Raw genomic sequence first — 19,716 nt, forward strand, 5'->3', positions numbered from 1 at the left:
AATTGTTTCCGACCTCGCCGTCAAGGGAAATTATGTGCGCTTGTTTTCGCCAGGAACCAACAAATTTCCGAACGTCTGGTGATACAGATTGTGAGAAACTTGTGTTTTTAACATGAGAAACCTAAACGCATGTACAGTAGCGTGATTATGTCTCTTTGTACTTTGTTGACATATTTGTTCTACGACATGCACTAATTTAAAAATATATTTACGGGCGAATATTGTCAATAAGGAACTTCGACCCAAGGACACTTCGACCCCAGGACATTTCGACCCAAAATAAAGACTTCCTAATGATAGATGTTATTTTCTACATTTTTGAAAATTTATATTTGTTCATGTGGAATCCTAAACAGGACCCAGAAAAGCCAGAAATTAGCTATATCATATCTGGAACAACTGATACGGGGACTGGATAGACAAGCTTACTGTCGCTGAGTGGCAGCTTTTTAATTTCTGACTTTTGCAGCCACCGCTTGACCGTCACAATATAAAACAAACTGTATAAGTCGGATTAGTTCGACTAGGGGACTGGAATGCGGCATTTATCTTAGTTTATGATGTCGTCCAATTGAAGCCTATGCCGTAGGTTATTCTGCTATTATCCACACGCTTACGCCTTACAGTCAGTGAAAATCTGGGAAAGCAATTGTTGCATTTTTTGTTGAAAACAAAAGTTCTGCCATGAAATTATTGCCTGCATCTGTTTTAAAATGGAAAATATCTACATTAATGTTACATTTCGCCCTCGGTGCTCGTGCTGCCAATCAACATTATTATTTTATTCGAATGTTGATTAATTTATAAAAATGCTACAAAAATAATATTTAAAAAAATTGTCCTTAAACTGCTGGAACATACATATGTACGTGGTTTTATCGACAAAAACGTGCAAAGTCGGTAGCAGGAAGTGTATTTGCCCAGAGGTATACTATATAATTACCCACTCTAAACGGTGACCTTGACACGCTTACAGGGGTTTTTTTTATTCTATAGCAGAGGCCGAATATCGGCCTCGTCCCCCAGCCGAGGATTTCCCCCACAGCCAAGGATTTCCCCTACCGCAGTCGAAATTCCCCTACGTCCGAAATTCCCCCCTCCAAAATCGTAAACAAAGCAATGGAGATTACTCCCAGCGATTTTCCCGACCGAATATCGGACCCGTTCACAATTGCAGACGGTCTTTCACAATTTTCAATGGGTGTGGAAACCTTTAGAAATAGTAGAAAAATGTTTGAAGAGCGTTCAGTGGACCCGAGGTTCCGGTTTTGACCAGCGAAAATCGATAAAAACTCGTATCTGACCCGCACATAATATGCCGTGGGCGTCTGCTTGTCTCGCGGTAATACTCTTTGATGCGTAACGAGTTCGAAAGCTCTGCCCCTTGTCAATCAAAATCCCAGTGAACTTCATACTGTTTGTCGACACCAGCGTAAGTATGACAGTAGGCGGAGCGTCGTATGTTAATTAGCTACTGACAGATGTCAATCACGCCACGCGCCGACTGACACGTGGTTATCATCAGTATGTAATATAGATGATTGATAAACAATGCAGCGTCAGATTATTGTGTTTGTACCTCTTGTTAATTAGCGGTAACAGCTTATGCTGTATTGTGTAATATGGGTGGTTTTCAAAATAATGAAGCTTTTTCTTCTCTCTCACCTTACTTTAATTCAGTTCAGTTTTAGAATGTGTTTTGGAGCAAAATATATCCAAATCAATGTACTCAATAAATGTGTGGAATTTTATCTTGATGGCTCAAGCAGTTTTAAAGTTATATTAAATTATATAGCTAATTTTGTCCCCTGTGCACCCAAAAAAGTGTGACATTTTACATGAAGTATAGTTTTCAACTGAGGTTTACTTTTTAAAATCATGCTTTATTGTTACAGCTGTGGCTTTTTAATGTAACTTAAACTCTGCACATTTAAATAAAATACTTCTTTTCTTTACCTACATCTTATTGTTAACACTATTTCACATCTTGTGATGGAACCCTTTTCACGAAAAATAGTGAAAAAAAATACTAAATTTAAATGTTGAACACTACAATTTCATAACCCTATTACTTTTCTAAAGTCTTAATGTTTTTCTAAGATCTTTATCCTTTCAGTTGTGAAGACACAGTATGATTTTTTTCTTTAATAAATCGACTTTCTCAGAAACTTGATGAATGTCTATACACCTAAAAATGTCCCCTGTGCACCTTTTCAGTTGTTAAGTGTCAGATATCTTTTATTCTTTAAATAAAATGGGATTTTACTTTATTTTCCTTGAAAGGGAGTAACAACAGATACAAAAGCAGCCTTCAACTTCACATATTACTGACTGTTAAACATTCACAAGGCCAAAAGTGATGTCCCCTGTGCACCCTTTTTATGACATATATCAATTATCATAGCATTACTGTAATTTGTGGTGGCATTTCTTTATTCTTAGCAGTGTGTATGCAAAATTTAGGCATTACTTGATAATTTAGCATTATATAAGAAACCCTGGACAATTAAAAATTCATTGTTTGCATTTTTTCCGAAGTTGCCAATTTTCAAGTTTAAAAGTGGAAATATCAATTTTATTGCTTCTTAAGCTCTTAAGTTTACCTAAATATGTAAATGTTCACTAGTAAATATTATGTAGTTAAAAGAATTTTACTTACCATGAACATATTCTATGAATAAATATTTTGATACAATTTGTCCCCTGTGCACCCTTTTTAGTAACATTATAAAGTATGTATGAATTTTACTATTCCATTTTATCATGCATGGTATTTTGTCATTTTTCTAATATGAATAAGCAGTTCATTTAAATTAAATGATTTCAGTTTGTTAGGTATGTATAAAGTCACTTATTTTTCATTTAAAGCATTACATTTTGTTGAATTTTCATGGTTTTGTAGTGAAAATTTTCAATTTTGTAGTTATTTTATGGAATAAACTTTTTTTTGATAGTATTTGTCTAAAGTTTATTACCAGTAGTCTTTTTATGAATAGAAAACTAATAATGGATGAATATTACACTGATCTTCAGTATGTGTCCCCTGGTGCATCTGTAAAATAACTCAATTTTGAGTAGACAATTCTAGAAATTAGAATTACTGGACATTCTTGAAATTTGGCATAAGGTTTATAAACATGCAACATGTCAGAAAAAAGTTGGTTTTATAATTATATGGTAGTTATTTTGCATTCAGCAACAACTTTTCTAGGTAAAGTTTTATTTTCATGTCAAATTTGTGCAGAAAGGGTGATTTTAAAAACCAATGTCCACAAACATATGATTAAATAAGTTTCAAACCGTACACATACACCCATTACTTATCATTTATGTTGAAAAAATTACTGTTATACATATTTCCTTGTCATAAAACCATGCAACATTTATCACCCACCTTACTGGAAATTCACTGAACTTTCGAATTAAAGGCTGAAATATTTTCTGATTGGCATTTCTCAACACTTCCCCAAAGTTATTTCCTTCAAATTTGAAGTATTTGCTATAATAAAAAATAGATGACCACCATCAGAAATAAGTTTGAATTTTCAACCCCTATGTCACACTTTTGCTTCATTATTTTGAAAACCACCCATATGTGTTGTTAATTTAAAGTTATTATTTTATGTGCTTGATTCGATTAAATAAGCCGGTCGGCCGTTACGCAAATTTATTATCTTTGCCGAGGTATTTTGCTAGAGCAAAATAAAATATAAATGTTTTAAGTAATCAGATATTATAAGTATGGAATAGTTCTGGTGAAAAGATGAAATTTAAAACGGGTATTTTATCAAGAATTTTTAATGTTTGCTTTCGTTTTTTTCATATTTGTCACACGTTTTCGCGATCGTGATTTTCGGACTTTTTTATCCTTTCTTACAAGATTTTCTAGTACAATTGAAATAAAAAGCCAACAAAAGTATGCATTTAATAATAATATGATGACTCTTGCAAAAGCAACTCTTATTTTAAAGCATTTTTTGTGAATAAAAGCATGTGACCTTTAAATATTCAATGATTTGAGCATTTCAACTCTCCCCACCCACCTTGTTACAATGATAAGTGAACATTAGTGCAAGTCCATCTATTGCTAAGTGACAGTGTGTATAGTTGCTAAAAGTTGCAAGAATATGTAATAAAAACATAGTTTAAAGTGTTTATTATGCATAATTGTAAATTCCCCCCTGAGTGAAAAAATTCCCCAAAACTGCTCGTCGCGCGCTATTTTCTTCCCCCAGTGACAGGCTGGGGCCTCTTCCCCCAGTCGTAAAAAAAAACCCTGGCTTAATTGATTTGTTTATCGTCAACATGCGTATGCGGTAAATTTCATTAACTGATCCACAGGTGTCCACTATTGATCGTATAGAAATTTAAAGCAACAATTAACATCACTAATGACTTTATCCTTGTTCATTTAATTGCCATTAATTACCAAACAAACAAATTAATTAAACATAATTCCTTCAGATGTGGAATTCCTTTCTCCGACTCGAGACTATTTGACGGCGGACAAGTGCGTTTTTGCAGTAGGGATTTATATTACATTAGCTGACACATTCTTTTTTTACCTTTAAAAAGTACCGTAACCTTGACTGGTTCAGTAATTTCCTTAAATCCACTTAATTTTACTCGTATTTTTCAAAACCCAGACTTTAGAAACATAATATTATCACTGACACTTTCCATGACTAAAATAAAGTAGCTTAAATTTACGCAAATTTTTGACACCTGCCATCAGAAACTGGGTTTAACCTGTTTGACAACTGTTTCTTTTAATGTGTGCTGACAACAGCAGATCAAAGAAGACGTGTATTCCATGTGATGTCATAGTGAGGTCACTGCTATTGACATGTATTTAATTCAGGACCAGCATAATACACACTTGTTATTTAAAGAGACTGTGACTTTGAGTGCATTATAGCACTGGGAGCTTAGTATATTTTTTGCTGATATGGAATTAACTTTTTATGCCCCCGAAGAGAGGCATATTAGTTTTCAACTGTCCGTCCGTTCGTTTGTTCGTTCGTTCGTCACAACGTTAACTTTTTGCATGAAGGCACTTTACTAGCGAACCACTGCACCCAGGACCTTCAAACTACATGCTGATAGTACTTATTGAGTATACCACCCCTACTGACTTTGGGGTCACCAGGTCAAAGGTCAAGGTCACAGGGGCCAACGTTAACTTTTTGCATAAAGGCCTTTTACTTGCGAACCACTGCACCAAGGAGCTTCAAACTTCACATGCTGATAGTACTCATTGAGTACATAACCCCTACTGACTTTGGGGTCACCAGGTCAAAGGTCAAGGTCACGGGGCCAACGTTAACTTTTTGCATGAAGGCACTTTACTCGCAAACCACTGCACCCAGGACATTCAAACTTCCCCTGCTGATAGTACTTATTGAGTACACCACCCCTACTGACTTTGGGGTCACCAAGTCAAAGGTCAAGGTCACAGGGGCCAACGTTAACTTTTTGCATGAAGGCACTTTACTCGCGAACCACTGCACACAGGACCTTCAAACTTCACATGCTGATAGTACTTATTGAGTACACCACTCTTACTGACTTTGGGGTCACCAGGTCAAAGGTCAAGGTCACAGGGGCCAACATTAACTTTTTGCATGAAGGCACTTTACTCGCGAACCACTTCACCCAAGACCTTCAAACTTTACATGCTTATAGTTCTTTATGAGTACACCAACCCTACTGACTTTGGGGTCACCAGGTCAAAGGTCACGGTCACAGGGGCCAATGTTAACTTTTTGCATGAAGGCACTTTACATGCGAACCACTTTACCCAGGACCTTCAAACTTCACATGCTGATAGTACTTATTGAGTACACCACCCGTACTGACTTTGGGGTCACCAGGTCAAAGGTCAAGGTGCTGCGGGGGCATTTGTCACCATTAGTGACAGCTCTTGTTTTCATATTTAAAGGGGTTTCTTGGTTTGGGCAGCCATTGCCCAAGAGTGAACAAGAATATCTTTAAAAAAGATGGTCGGCGAATTGTATTAAGACAAGAAGTTTATGAGGTTTGCATATCATTTGTGTTATTCTATCATCTATCTAACATTTTGAAAATAGCAAAACTAAACACAACACTTAAACAATTTATATGGTTCTCTTTTAATTTTTCACAAAGGTCTCGTAACTGTGCAATATTGCTTCGTTTTTTTTCTATGTCGAATAATCACAGCAGTGGTCTTGAAGTCACTTCTCTACCTAGAAGACATTAATCGATCGGCTAATCACACCCTCATTCATGTGATACGCAGACCGTATTCAGCTGTCCCTGTAAATCGATACATATTGGTATTTGAACAGGTTTCTATTACATTTATTAAACTTACTTATCATTTTAGATCACTATTCTTGCTAAATATACTGAGCGCAGCGTAGCTTTAAAACTGTAAACAGCGTCATTTAAAACACTCCTTGTCTGACATTTCACTTAGCGTTGCACAATCAGGAGAGTGAAAAACAAGATCAATCTTTAAAAAAGATTGTCGACTAACTGTAGTAAGACAAGAAGTATATGAGGTTTACAAATCGTGTCATTCTATCATCTATCTAACATTTTGCAAATAGCAAAACCAAACACTACACTTAACAACAATTTAAATGGTTCTCTTTAAAATGTTCACAAAGGTTTCCTAGATGTGCAATTTTGTTTCGTTTATTCTACGACAAATAATTACAGCAGCGGTCTGGAAGGCACTTCTCTACATAGAAAACTCTAATCACACCCTTATTCATGTGATATGCAGACCGTATTCAGCTCTTTCTGTAAATTTATATATGTTGGTATTTGAACAGGTTTTTATTAGCTCTTCGTGCTCAAAGGTGAGCTTTAGTGACCGCCCTGTGTCCGTCGTCCGTCATCAACAACTTGACTGTTAACACTCTAGAGTTCACAATTCTGGCCCAATCGTGATGAAACTTGGTCAGAATGTTACCCTCAGTAAAATCTTGGACGAGTTCAATATTGGTTCATCTGAGGTCAAAAACTAGGTCACCAGGTCAGATCAGAGGAAAAGCTTGTTAAACACTCTAGAGGTCACATTTTTGGGCCAATCTTAATGAAACTTGGTCAGAATGTTACCCTCAATAAAATCTTGGACGAGTTCGATATTGGTTCATCTGAGGTCAAAAACTAGGTCACCAGGTCAGATCAGAGGAAAAGCTTGTTAACACTCTAGAGGTCACATTTTTGGCCCAGTCTTAATGAAACTTGGTCAGAATGTTAACCTTAATAAAATCTTGGACGAGTTTGATATTGGCTTATCTGGGGTCAAAAACTAGGTCACCAGGTCAGATCAAAGGAAAAGCTTGTTAACACTCTAGAGGTCACATTTTTGGCCCAGTCTTAATGAAACTTGGTCACAATTTGGGCCCAGTCTTAATGAAACATATTGCTCTTAATAAAGTCTTAGATGAGTTTGATATGGGGTCATTTGGGGTCAAAAACTAGGTCACGAGGTCAAATCAAAGAAAAAGCTTTTTAACACTGTAGAGGCCACATTTTTTACTGTATCTTCATGAAACTTGGTCAGAATGTTAATCTTTATGACCTCAAGGTCCAGTTTGAATCTGGGTCATGTAGGATCAAAAACTAGGTCACCAGGTTAAATCAAAGGAAAAGCTAGTTTACACTGTAGAGGCCACATTTATGACCATATCTTAATGAAACTTTGTCAGAATGTTAATCTTAAATGATCTACAGGTCAGGTTCAAATCTGGGTCAGGTGGGGTCAAAAACTAGGTCACACCAAAGGAAAAGCTTGTTAACACTACAGAGGCCACATTTATGACTATATCTTCTTGAAACTTAGTCAGAGTGTTAATCTTGATGATCTTTAGGTCAAGTTCGAATCTGGGTCATGTCGGATCAAAAACTAGGTCACCGGGTCAAATCAAAAGAAAAGCTATTCAACACTTTTGAGGCCACATTTATGACAATATCTTAATGAAACTTGGTCAGAATGTTGATCTTGATGATCTTTAGGTCAATAGGTCAGGTGAGCGATACAGGGTCTTCATGGCCCTCTTGTCATATTTATTTAACTTACTTATCATTTTTTAGATATATCAATATTCTTGCTAAATATACTGAGCGAAACTTAGCCTTAAAACTGTGAACAGCGTCATTTAGCATAAATGCTTTGTCTACATTTCACCCAGCGTAGCACAATCAGCAGAGTGAAACAAATAGACACTCTCGTCCAATCAGGCAGATTGTTGCATAAATCGTTCATTTTGATAAATTATCTACAATGCGTGATCGAGTAGTCTGATTTGCAAACTGAAATCACGTGGCATGGTCACGAATTCATTCTTGATACGGCATTCAACGAAAAAAAACCTTTAATTTGCAGTTCAATCACATTAGATTCACAAGTTTTTCAAGGATAAGAAAACAGAATCACTGACATTTTCAGTGAATTTGTTATTTACTTTAAATTAATAGACTTAAACATAGACAGGAAATAATAATCAAAGCCTTGAAATGTCTGATGGTTGCGGGTTTTTGGTAGATTTATTTTCTGTTTATATGCCAGTCTATGAATATACATGAACGAGAAACAAATACAAATTTAATGTGCCTCATATCTAAGATGAACTCTGCCTGACCCAGCTTGTGATGTAACCATGGGCTGGAATACCTTATCATTGATAGATCTTATATAATCTAAATGGTCAGTGTGAGTTGATACAGGTTGAATAAGAACTGCTTGTTCATTGATAATTCATCCGCATTGTTCATGAATGGGACTGTTTTGTGTAGCACATGAACATCCTTTGGGTGTGATTCGGAATAAAATAAAGATGCTATGATTGTCAGAAATACACTTTAACTTTGGTAGCGGGATAAACCCGCAACCAAAAATAGTAATATTATATTAAGCATATTTAATACCCTGTTTAATGTTTTTCATTGAAATGCGAAAGCGCTCGAATTACATGTGCGCCAAGTTTGTCTATTAATTTTTTCCCTGAAAAAAAAGTGGCTATTAATTTATAATGGCCAGGGCTAGAAAATGGCTAAATCTAGGCTTGTTTTACCCAGAGAGAAAGATGTTGTTTTTTACATGCTGTTTGCCTTGTTGATTCAGAGTATTTAGAACAATAAAATTAGGACATATTTTGATGAAATTAAAAAGTCAAAACTAAACTGTTGCCTGAAAATATTTTTTAGGATATTGCTTTGTTCTTCACCATTTAAATGCGTGTTAAACCTAGAGTATTTTTTCTGCAGTTTTATCTAAGAGTTTGGAGTACTAAATGTAAATTCGTTGTCGGCCTTTTTTTAAAATTTCATTGTTATTATAATTTAAATACATTGTATATTTCACACATCGGATTTACGATTAAATTAATTGTTGGAGTTTAAACAGTCTCATTTGAGTCATTCTCTACATGCAAAAAGAATGCTTCTGTATGTAGAAATCTAACGTTATAAACAATAATTATAATTACGGCTCTACAAGAGTAAGAAAAGTGTCTGCTTTCTGTTGACATTTTATTTATTCATATCCAACCAAAATCGGTCCTTTGATAAAGGTTTGAAGTTACGTGGTGAAATATTTATATACAAGGAAGTGAGCTTGATTTAATTTATAATAATTAAGCATATCACCACATGCAGTCTCATGCTGTTTTTCCTTCAGAATCCCTTTACATCAATCTTGGATCATCTAATTATCGCCACTTAACATGTGGTTGGTAAACCCTTTGAACAACAAGTGTTGTAGCTCCATGATTAACATGAGGTAATTATGCTAATTACACGCTAATCGATAGTGGCGAAAACAAAATATCGATCGCTAACAGCTGGTCGATATTTACAGGTATGGACGACAGGATTAGACAGATAGATATATTGATTTATACGGAGTGTCCACTCCCTGTATTAGACCTTCCTAATCATATAGTATATGGCTAAATCTAGCTATATATAGATAGAAATAGCTATAAAGCTAGTAACAGTAATGCAACATATGTCTGGCTTTTCTGGGACCTGCTAAACATGTCTGACTTGTCTAGTCCAAATAATAGGATGTTTTGGGACAGCGTGATACAGTGATAACTTTTGACAGTCGCTATCCCATCATGTCCAAACTTATTCTGCATATTTCTGTTAGGAAATCCCCAATGAAATCCGCTGGAAACATTTTCTGTTAATGAATTTGTAATGATTACATCTTGGCTATATATAATGAATTAAATTCATATGTTGACATTGAAGCATAAAATTGCCTTGCAGACATTTTCTTAATGTACCCGTATTTTTTTGTGTTTTCTTTCTTCAATTTAGTGTCATCTGCAGTCCGCTGTGCCTTGAAACTGGTGTCTGGTACATGTACAATGTATTTGCAATGATTACATCAGTCTCTGATAATGAATTTATGTTGACATTGAAGCATAAAATTGCCTCGCTGACATTTTTTTAACGTATATTTTGTGTTTTGTTTCTACAGTTTAATGTCATCAGCAGTCGGCTGTGTATTGAAACCAATGTCCGGGTAGATATCTCCTTGCACCTGTTTACACATTTTTGAATTTCCTAAGATTTAAGTCAGTTTTAGTACACCTGCATTGCTCAGTGTCCGTCATCTGTCTGTCAACATTTAGCTTGTGTATGCCATAGGGGCTGTATTTTTCAATTGATCTTCATGAAATTTGGTCATAATGATTGCCTTGATGAAATCTAGGTCAAAGTCAAATATAGATCATCTGGGGTCAAAAACTAGGTCACTAGGTCAAGTCAAAGAAAAATCTTGTGTATGCAATAGAGACTGTATTTTTCAATTGATCTTCATGAAATTTGGTCAGAAGGATTGAAATTAATGAGATCTAGGTCAAGTTTGAATATGGGTCATCTGAGGTCAAAAACTAGTCTCTAGGTCAAATAGTAGAAAAACCTTGTGTATGCAATAGGGACTGCATTTTACACAGGTTCTTCATGAAATTTGATCAGAATGTTTGTCTGCATAAAATCTAAGTCAAGTTCGAATATACTCATCTGGGGTCAAAAACTAGATCACCCGGTCAGTTCAAAGAAAAAACCTTGTGTATGCTATAGGGGCTGTTTTTTCAGTTGATCATGAATTTTGATCAGAATGATTGCCTTGATAAAATCTAGGTCAGGTTTGAGTATGGGTCATCTGGGGTCAAAAACTAGGTCACTAGGTCAAATAAAAGAAAAACCTTGTGTATGGAATAGGGACTGCATTTTACACCAGTCCTGATCTTCATGAACTTTGATCAGAATGTTTGTCTAGATGAAATCTAGGTCAAGTTCGAATATGGGTTATCTGGGATCAAAAACTAGTAAATATGGTCAAATAAAAGAAAAACCTTTTATACCAGTAGGGGCTGCATTTTACACTGGATATTCATGCAACTTAGTCAGAATGGTTGCCTTGATGAAATCTAGGTCAAGTTTGAATATGGGTAATCTGGGGTCAAAAACTAGGCTGCTAAGTGAAATAAAAAAAAACTTGTGTATGCAATAGGGACTGCATTTTGCACTGGATCTTCGTAAAATTTAATCATAATGTTTGTCTGGATGAAATCTAGGTCAAGATTGAATATGTGTTATCTGGGATAAAAAAAACTAGGTCACCCGGTCAAATCAAGGAAAAAACTTGTATATGCAATAGTGGTTGTATTTTACACTGGATATTCATGAAATTTGATCAGAATGTTTGTCTTGATGAAATCTAGGTCAAATTTGTGTAGGGGTCATCTGGGGTCAAAAATTAGGTCACCCAGTAAAGTCAAAGAAAATCTTTTTAGGCAGGATGTTCATGAAATTTAATCAAAATTTTAAACTTTGCTTTGATGAAGTCTACGTCAAGTTCAGATATGGGTCATGTTGGGTCAAAAACTAGGCCACCTGGTCAAATCAAAGAATAACCTTGTGTATGCAATATATGGGACTGCATTTTTCATTTGATGTGCTTGAAACTTGGTCAGAATGATTGTCTGCATGAAATCTAAAATGAATTTTTATATGGGTCATGTGGGGTCAGAAACTAGGTCACCAGGTCAAATCAAAAGAATGTTTTTTTTTAGTTTGTTTACACCTAATGTGGGGGTGGGGGGCATTTTTTATTCTATCTTCATAAAACTTGGTCAGAATGTTTGTTATCATGAAGTCTTGGATGATTTCAAATCTGGATCATATGGGGTCAAAAACTAGGTCACTTGGTCAAATCAAAGGAAAAGCTTGTATACACTATAGAGGCCACTTTTTTGCTCTGATCTTCCCATAACTTTGTCAGAATGTTTGTTTTCATGAAATTTTGGAATTCGAATCTGGGTCATGTGGGCAAAAAAACAGGTCACTAAGTCAAGAAAAAAAATGCTTGTTTACACTTAAGAAGCCATGTTTTTTAGTCCAATCTGTATGAAAATGGGTCAGAATATTTAAAAGTCTCCATGAAATCACTTAGTAAAACATGTTTACACTGTTATGGTGTGTTACTCAGGTGAGTGACCAAGGCCATCTAAGTCCTCTTGTTTAAAATTATGGGTTATATTCTTCTACATGAATATTAATGTTTAATTTATTGGAGCAAGTAAGTTTGACCAGTGTTTTATGACTTACTTGGATTTAATGTCTTTGTTTTCCCAAAGAAGTATAAAATACACGGAATGGCAACAGGAGATAATCTTTTATAAGTTCATGCGTGTCGTGCGTTGCTGATCTATTTATTAGCTCGACTATTCAAAGAATAGTCTAGCTATTCTACTCACCCTGGTGTCGGCATCGGCGTCACACCTTTGTTAATTTTTTGCATGCAAGTACAGTATACAGCTATCATTTAAAGGCATATAGCTTTGAAACTTATTTTTTCTTTTTCTAGGTCAGTTACCAACCTCACTGGGTCAAGTCCCATAACTCTGACATGTATTTTGAGCAATTTATGCCCCCTTTTGGACTTAGAAAATTCTGGTTAAAGTTTTACATGCAAGTAACTATCTCCAAAACTAATGCAGATATTGAATTGAAACTTCACATGTGTCTTCGGGGTTATAAAACTAGTTGATAGCAGCAAGTCCCATAACTCTGACCTTCATTTTGGCCAAATTATGCCCCCTTTTGGACTTAGAAAATCCTGGTTAAGTTTTGCGTACAAGTACATACAGCTATTACTAAAAGGCATATAGATTTTCTTTTTCTAGGTCAATTACCAACATCACTGAGTCAAGTCCCATAACTCTGACATGAATTTTGGGCAAATTATGCCCCCTTTTGGACTTAGAAAATCCTTGTTAAAGTTTTGCATGCAACTACATACAGCTATTACTCAAAGGCATATAGATTTGGAACTTATTTTTTCTTTTTCTAGATCAATTACCAACCTCACTGGGTCAAGTTCCATAACTCTGACATGTATTTTGAGCAAATTATGCCCCCTTTTGGACTTAGAAAATTCTGGTTAGAGTTTTACATGCAAGTTACTATCTCCAAAACTAATGCAGATATTGAATTGAAACTTCACATGTGCCTTCGAGGTTATAAAACTAGTTGATAGCAGCAAGTCCCATAACTCTGATATGCATTTTGATCAAATTATGCCCCCTTTGAACTTAACACTCTTTTGATATTTAACCTTTTTGGGTAATATTTTCTGCTTCTGGGACAATATTTCGAATAGTCGAGCTTGGCTGTCTTATGGACAGCTCTTGTTTTATATATATAGCTCTTTGGTTTTCCTAACAGTAAAATGCAGATACTGGTAAGGCTTATAGAGGGATGACAACTTTAAAATATCAGATTATAAAACAAGTCAATAAGAAAGGCTAGTGTCGGGGAAGATATCGCCTCGCACCTGTTCACATCATATTTCTGATTTTATTATTTAAAATTATGCGGGCCTCCGTGGCCAAGTGGTTAAGGTCACTGACTTCAAAATAAACTTGCCCCTCATCAATGTGGGTTTGAGCCTCACTCGGGGCGTTAAATTCTTCATGTGAGGAAGCCATCCAGCTGGCTTACGGAAGGTTGATGGTTCTACCCCAGATGCCCACTCGTGACGAAATAATGCACGGAGATGCACCTTGGGTCTTATTCCACCATCAGAGCTGGATAGTTGCCATATGACCTATTATTGTGCCAGTGCGATGTTAAAACCAACAAAATAGAATAAATGAATTAAAGTTATTAGTTATAATCAACCTATTTAAAGTTTCTACATGAATGTTTATGTTTAATTTTTTGGAGCAAGTAAGTCTTACCATTATTTTATGACTTTTTTTTTATTTTTTGATGTCCTCGTTAAATGCAGATACGTGTAATTTAAGGCTTAGAGGGATGACATCTATAAAATATAAAAATTTTCAGATCATAGAATAAGTCTTCCCGATAAGCCAAATGAGTAAGCATGACTTGTCCAACTGGCGGACAAATATTTTTTTCATTCCGTTTGTCCGCGGACAAGCATTCATTTTCAGGTATAAAGTGAGACAAAGGAAGAATAAATTAGTAATGCTGTTGCTTCAAATTTCTGGAGGTGATAAACTAATTTAATGCATACCCACCAAGGTACTCTCGATCACTGCAGTTCTGGAAATACCATGCACTTGCATTCTAAATTTAGCATCTTTTTCCATGTTCTGATTGGCTTTTGGTTTCAGTCTTGTATGATTTTGCACATGGTAACTCAAATGTACCACGTCATGTTTTGTGTGTTTAATCACAGAGCATTGATATGTCCCTATGGTCACTGAAACTGATCCTTCAATTGTATGTTCCATTTTGCCTTTTGAATTACTACCTGACACTGTAGAACCATATAGTTGAAACAGTTTCAGGAAGATCTTTAACCAAAGGTGAAGGACATCATTTAGTGACGCTGGGCCTCTGGTGCTGTTTGAGATTATTATGTTTACTATATAGGCTATTTAAAAATAAAAAAATATATCAGCATAAATCGTGGCTATTTAACAGCCTATTGTTCACTTTTAAATACTTATTATCTGCAAGATATATTTATCCATAAGGCCTAAAAAAAAATTCTTTGTTTCCGGTAACATGCTCAAAAAAATTAGGGTAGGTAGGTCTGAAAATATTTTTGTTTTGGAAATTTCTTTTATTAAGGGAGACTTTTCAGAAATTATTTTTTTGTCAAAAAATGATTACAAATAAGGGGGATATGCCTTTAGAGCGTCAGTAAGTTGATTTGTAACATCACTGGCCATGTTTAATGCATAAAAAGTGCAGTTTTGCATCATTTTGTTAAAAGTTGAAAAAAATATTCTCCAAGGCCATAAAAACATTTAGGGTCGGGCCAAAAATTTAGGGTAGGTCGGGATACCGGAAACAAACAATTTTTTTTTTTTATGCCTAAGCAGTAATATTTAAAGCTGACAGATCCAATTTAGATATGTTAATTCCTCCTTAATAAATTCTCCTAATTATTGAAAGGGCACTTGAACAATTAGGTTAAATTAATTCTTGGAGAAAGTGCCTTATTTAAAGTAGTCAAACTACTTTTTGTGAACTAAATTCTTTCTGTTACATATGTTCATAACTTCATATTATAATATGGTTTTGGTAATAATGTGAAACTGTGTTTTCAGATCTTCTGTTATAATGACAAAGTTGATAAAGATCATTACCAAACATTCTCCCAGATTCTTGGCTGTAAACATATGCGGTACCAGTGTACCTTTCACAACCAGTGCTACCTCACAGCAGTATAATAAAATGAGATATGATCCTCCCTACTGCAGACAGAAGAGGAAACAAGAGAACTACAGGTGTAAGAGAATGCTAGAACACCTCGTACCTTCAAAACAAGAGTGGCTAAGAAAACTACAGATTGAGTATGAAGTAATGAAAGCTGAAGGATGTACAGAGGTTAGTAGTGTTGCATTTAACTAGAGCTTGGGGATGTACTGAGGTAAGTAGTGTTGCATTTGACTAGAGCTGGCGGATGTACTGAGGTTAGTAGTGTTGCATATAACTAGAGCTGAGGGATGTACTGAGGTTAGTAGTGTTGCATTTAACTAGAGCTGAGGGATGTACTGAGGCTGTTAGTGTTGCATTAACTAGAGTTGAGGAATGTACTGAGGCTGGTTGTGTAAAATTAACTAGAGCTTATGGATGTTCTGAGGCTGGTATTGTTAACTAGAGCTGATAGATGTACTGAGGCTAGTAGTTTTTAATTAACTAGAGCAGATGGATATATACTGAGGCTAGTAGTGCATAAAGTTACTAGAGCTGATGGATATATACTGAGGCAGGTAGTAAGCATTTAACAAAATAGAGCTGAGGGATGTACTGAGGCAAACTGGCTCTTTGTTTTAGCTTTAACTTGTCTTGACCAAACACCAGTCCTGGAAGATTTTGTCCCTCCCTCCTGTTCAGAGTTCACTGTAGTTACAGAATGGTGTTTTGTTCAGGTAAAGAGATTCATATTGGGTATTTTTCATGTTGGGTTTATTACTCAACAAAACTTACTTTTTCAGAAATTCAGACGTACAGGATATCAATTATGACCCCACCCCCCACACCACCCCTCCACACACACACACACACACACACACACGCTCACACACACTTCAAGAGACATTATTAGTCCCCTACTGGTTGAAAACCAGTTTCGGGGACTATAGGAATGCACTTTTCCGTCATTCCGTCCGTCCGTCAGTCCGTCCGAGCTCACATTTGCATACTTAGGTGGCTATAGGAACAATAGGTAACTGTACTTTTTCTTTGATGTCATTCATTCCGTAAGGCTTTTATATGGCTATTTTTCTCTTACGTGACTAAAAGAACAATAGAGAGAACAAAAGACTAGCCACATAAGTATCCATATTATGTAGGAACGTGCGTCCGTCCGTCCGCAATTTCGTGTCCGGTCCATAACTCTGTCATCCATGAAGGGATTTTAATATTACTTGGCACAAATGTTCCCCATGATGAGACGACGTGTCATGCGCAAAACCCGGACCCCTAGCTCAAAGGTCAAGGTCACAATTGGAGGTCAAAGGTCAACAGGGCTTTTTTCCTGTCCCGTCCACAACTCTCCCATCCTTGAAGGGATTTTAGTATTACTTAGCACAAATGTTCCCCAAGATGAGATGATGTGTCGTGCGCAAATCCTGGACCCCTAGCTCAAAGGTCAAGGTCACAATTGGAGGTCAAAGGTCAACAGGGTTTTTTTCCTGTCCGGTCCATAACTCTCCCATCCATGAAGAGATTTTAATATAACTTGGCACAAATGTTCCCCATGAGGAGACGACGTGTCATGCACAAAACCTGGACCCCTAGCTTAAAGGTCAAGGTCACAGTTGGAGGTCAAAGGTCAACAAGGCTTTTTTCCTGTCCGGTCCATAACTCTCCCATCCATGAAGGGATTTTAATATTACTTGGCACAAACGTACCTCATAATAAGACGATGTGTCGTGCACAACTTTCAGACCACTAGCTTAAAGGTCAAGGTCACACTTAGCAGTCAAATGTTAACATAGCATGAACAGGATCTGTTTCGTGTCCGGTCCATAACTCTGACATTCATTAAGGGATTTTAATATCACTTAGCACAAGTGTTCCCCATGATGAGACGACATGTCATGCCCAAATCCTGGACCCCTAGCTCAAAGGTCAAGGTCACAATTGGGGGTCAAAGGTCATCAGAGTTTTTTTCCTGTCCCGTCCATAACTCTGCCGTCCATGAAGGGATTTTAATATTACTTGGCACAAATGTTCCCCATGATGAGACAACATGTCTTGCGCAAAGCCCAGACCCTTAGCTCAAAGGTCAAGGTCACAATTGGAGGTCAAAGGTCAATAAGGTTTTTTCCCTGTCCGATCCAGAACTCTGTCATCAATCAAGAGATTACAATATTACTTGGCATAAATGTTCCCCATGATGAGACGACTTGTCATGCACAACACCCAGTACCCTAGCTTAAAGGTCAAGGTCACACTTTGAGATCAAAGGTCAAGAGGATTTTTTTCCTGTCCGGTGTATAACTTTGTCATGCAAAGCAGGATTTAGATATCAGTTGGCACAAATATTCCCCTGGATGAAACAACATGTATGTCATGCGCAAGAACCAGGTCCCTAGGTCTAAGGTCAAAGTCATATTTAGAGGTCAAAGGTCAAATTCAAGAATGACTTTGTACGGAACATTTCTTCTTCATGCATGGAGGGATTTTGATGTAACTTGGACCAAATGTTCACCACCATGAGGCACCCTTGTTTTTAGAATTACGTCCCTTTGTTATTACTATAAATAGATTTTATTGTTACTTTTTTATTACTGGCGGTAGAGAAAAATCAAGACCACCTTTCTGTGGTACAGCATGCATGTCACATCCAATTTTTAGGTGTATTTTGACCTATCTCTACCTGGTAAAGAGTTTCTTGTGGACTTATATTATATAGATTTTTTTTTTTTTTTTTTTTTTTAAAGATTAATTTCCCTTTGTTGTTACTATAAATAACTTACATGATAACATTTTTATAATCAGTCAAAAACATTCAATATGAAAACAACTGTGGGTTTTTACAGTCCGTGTCTGATAACTTCGGAGTGACTATTTGGACGAGTCCAAGTCAGGAGGGTAATCGATAATTATCATTAATCTAAGTAAACACTTTTATATTATTCTACTAACTGAAATGATTTCTTTGAAGTAAAAGATTAGTACCGGTCGTAGAGTGTTAGCCTTACATGTGCGATTCTTTTATATTTTCATTGTCGCGTTGGTTCTAGTCCCACCGTGATTTATACTTTTTTTAAATCCTTGCTTTCTATGCCCCCGAAGGGAGGCATATAGTTTTTGAACTGTCTTTCGGTCTGTCGGTCTGTCAGTCTGTCAGTAATTTTCGTGTCTGGTCCATATCTTTGTCATCGATGGATGGATTTTCAAGTAACTTGGCATGAATGTGTACCACAGTAAGACGACGTGTCGCGCGCAAGACCCAGGTCCGTAGCTCAAAGGTCAAGGTCACACTTAGACATTAAAGGATAGTGCATTGATGGGCGTGTCCGGTCCATATCTTTGTCATCCATGGATGGATTTTAAAATAACTTGGCATGAATGTGTACCACAGTAAGACGACGTGTCCTGCGCAAGATCCAGGTCCGTAGCTCAAAGGTCAAGGTCACACTTAGACATTAAAGGATAGTGCATTGATGGGCGTGTCCGGTCCATATCTTTGTCATCCATGGATGGATTTTCAAATAACTTAGCATGAATGTGTACCACAGTAAGACGACGTGTCGCGCGCAAGACCCAGGTCCGTAGCTCAAAGGTCAAGGTCACACTTAGACTTTAAAGGATAGTGCATTGATGGGCGTGTCCGGTCCATATCTTCGTCAACCATGGATGGATTTTCAAATAACTTGGCATGAATGTGTACCACAGTAAGACGACGTGTCGCGCACAAGACCCAGGTCCGTAGCTCAAAGGTCAAGGTCACACTTAGACGTTAAAGGTCATTTTTCATGATAGTGCATTGATGGCCGTGTCCGGTCCATATCTTTGTCATTCATGCATGGATTTTAAAATAACTACGCGTGAATGTGTGGCACAGTAAGACGACGTGTCGCGCGCAAGACCCAGCTCCATAGGTCAAAGGTCCTAAACTCTAACATCGGCCATAACTACTCATTCAAAGTGCCATCGGGGGCATATGTCATCCTATGGAGACAGCTCTTGTTATCTATGTTTTAATTACATTTT

At 36.5% G+C, this 19,716-nt stretch overlaps 1 protein-coding gene across 7 annotated transcripts in view; it reads left to right on the top strand.

Annotated features, from left to right (window-relative positions):
- Window positions 1-56: 56 nt before the first annotated feature.
- Window positions 57-19,716, top strand: part of LOC123528428 (uncharacterized) — a 69,836-nt gene continuing 50,176 nt past the window's right edge. For 4 of the 7 annotated variants that reach the window (XR_008366791.1, XR_008366793.1, XR_008366790.1 and 1 more), the window contains exons 1-2: window positions 58-585; window positions 15,597-15,876. Coding sequence is in view for 3 of the 7 variants with exons in the window: in XM_053521891.1 (XP_053377866.1) it covers window positions 581-585; window positions 15,597-15,876 (285 nt within the window). In the remaining 4 variants the exon portion in view is untranslated. Of the gene's footprint in view, window positions 586-15,596; window positions 15,877-19,716 lie in introns of all 7 variants that reach the window. The other 3 variants (XR_008366792.1, XM_053521889.1, XM_053521890.1) reach the window with 3 other exon arrangements.

This window comes from Mercenaria mercenaria, chromosome 13, assembly GCF_021730395.1.
Source record: "Mercenaria mercenaria strain notata chromosome 13, MADL_Memer_1, whole genome shotgun sequence".
NCBI classification, from domain to species: Eukaryota; Metazoa; Mollusca; class Bivalvia; order Venerida; family Veneridae; genus Mercenaria; species Mercenaria mercenaria.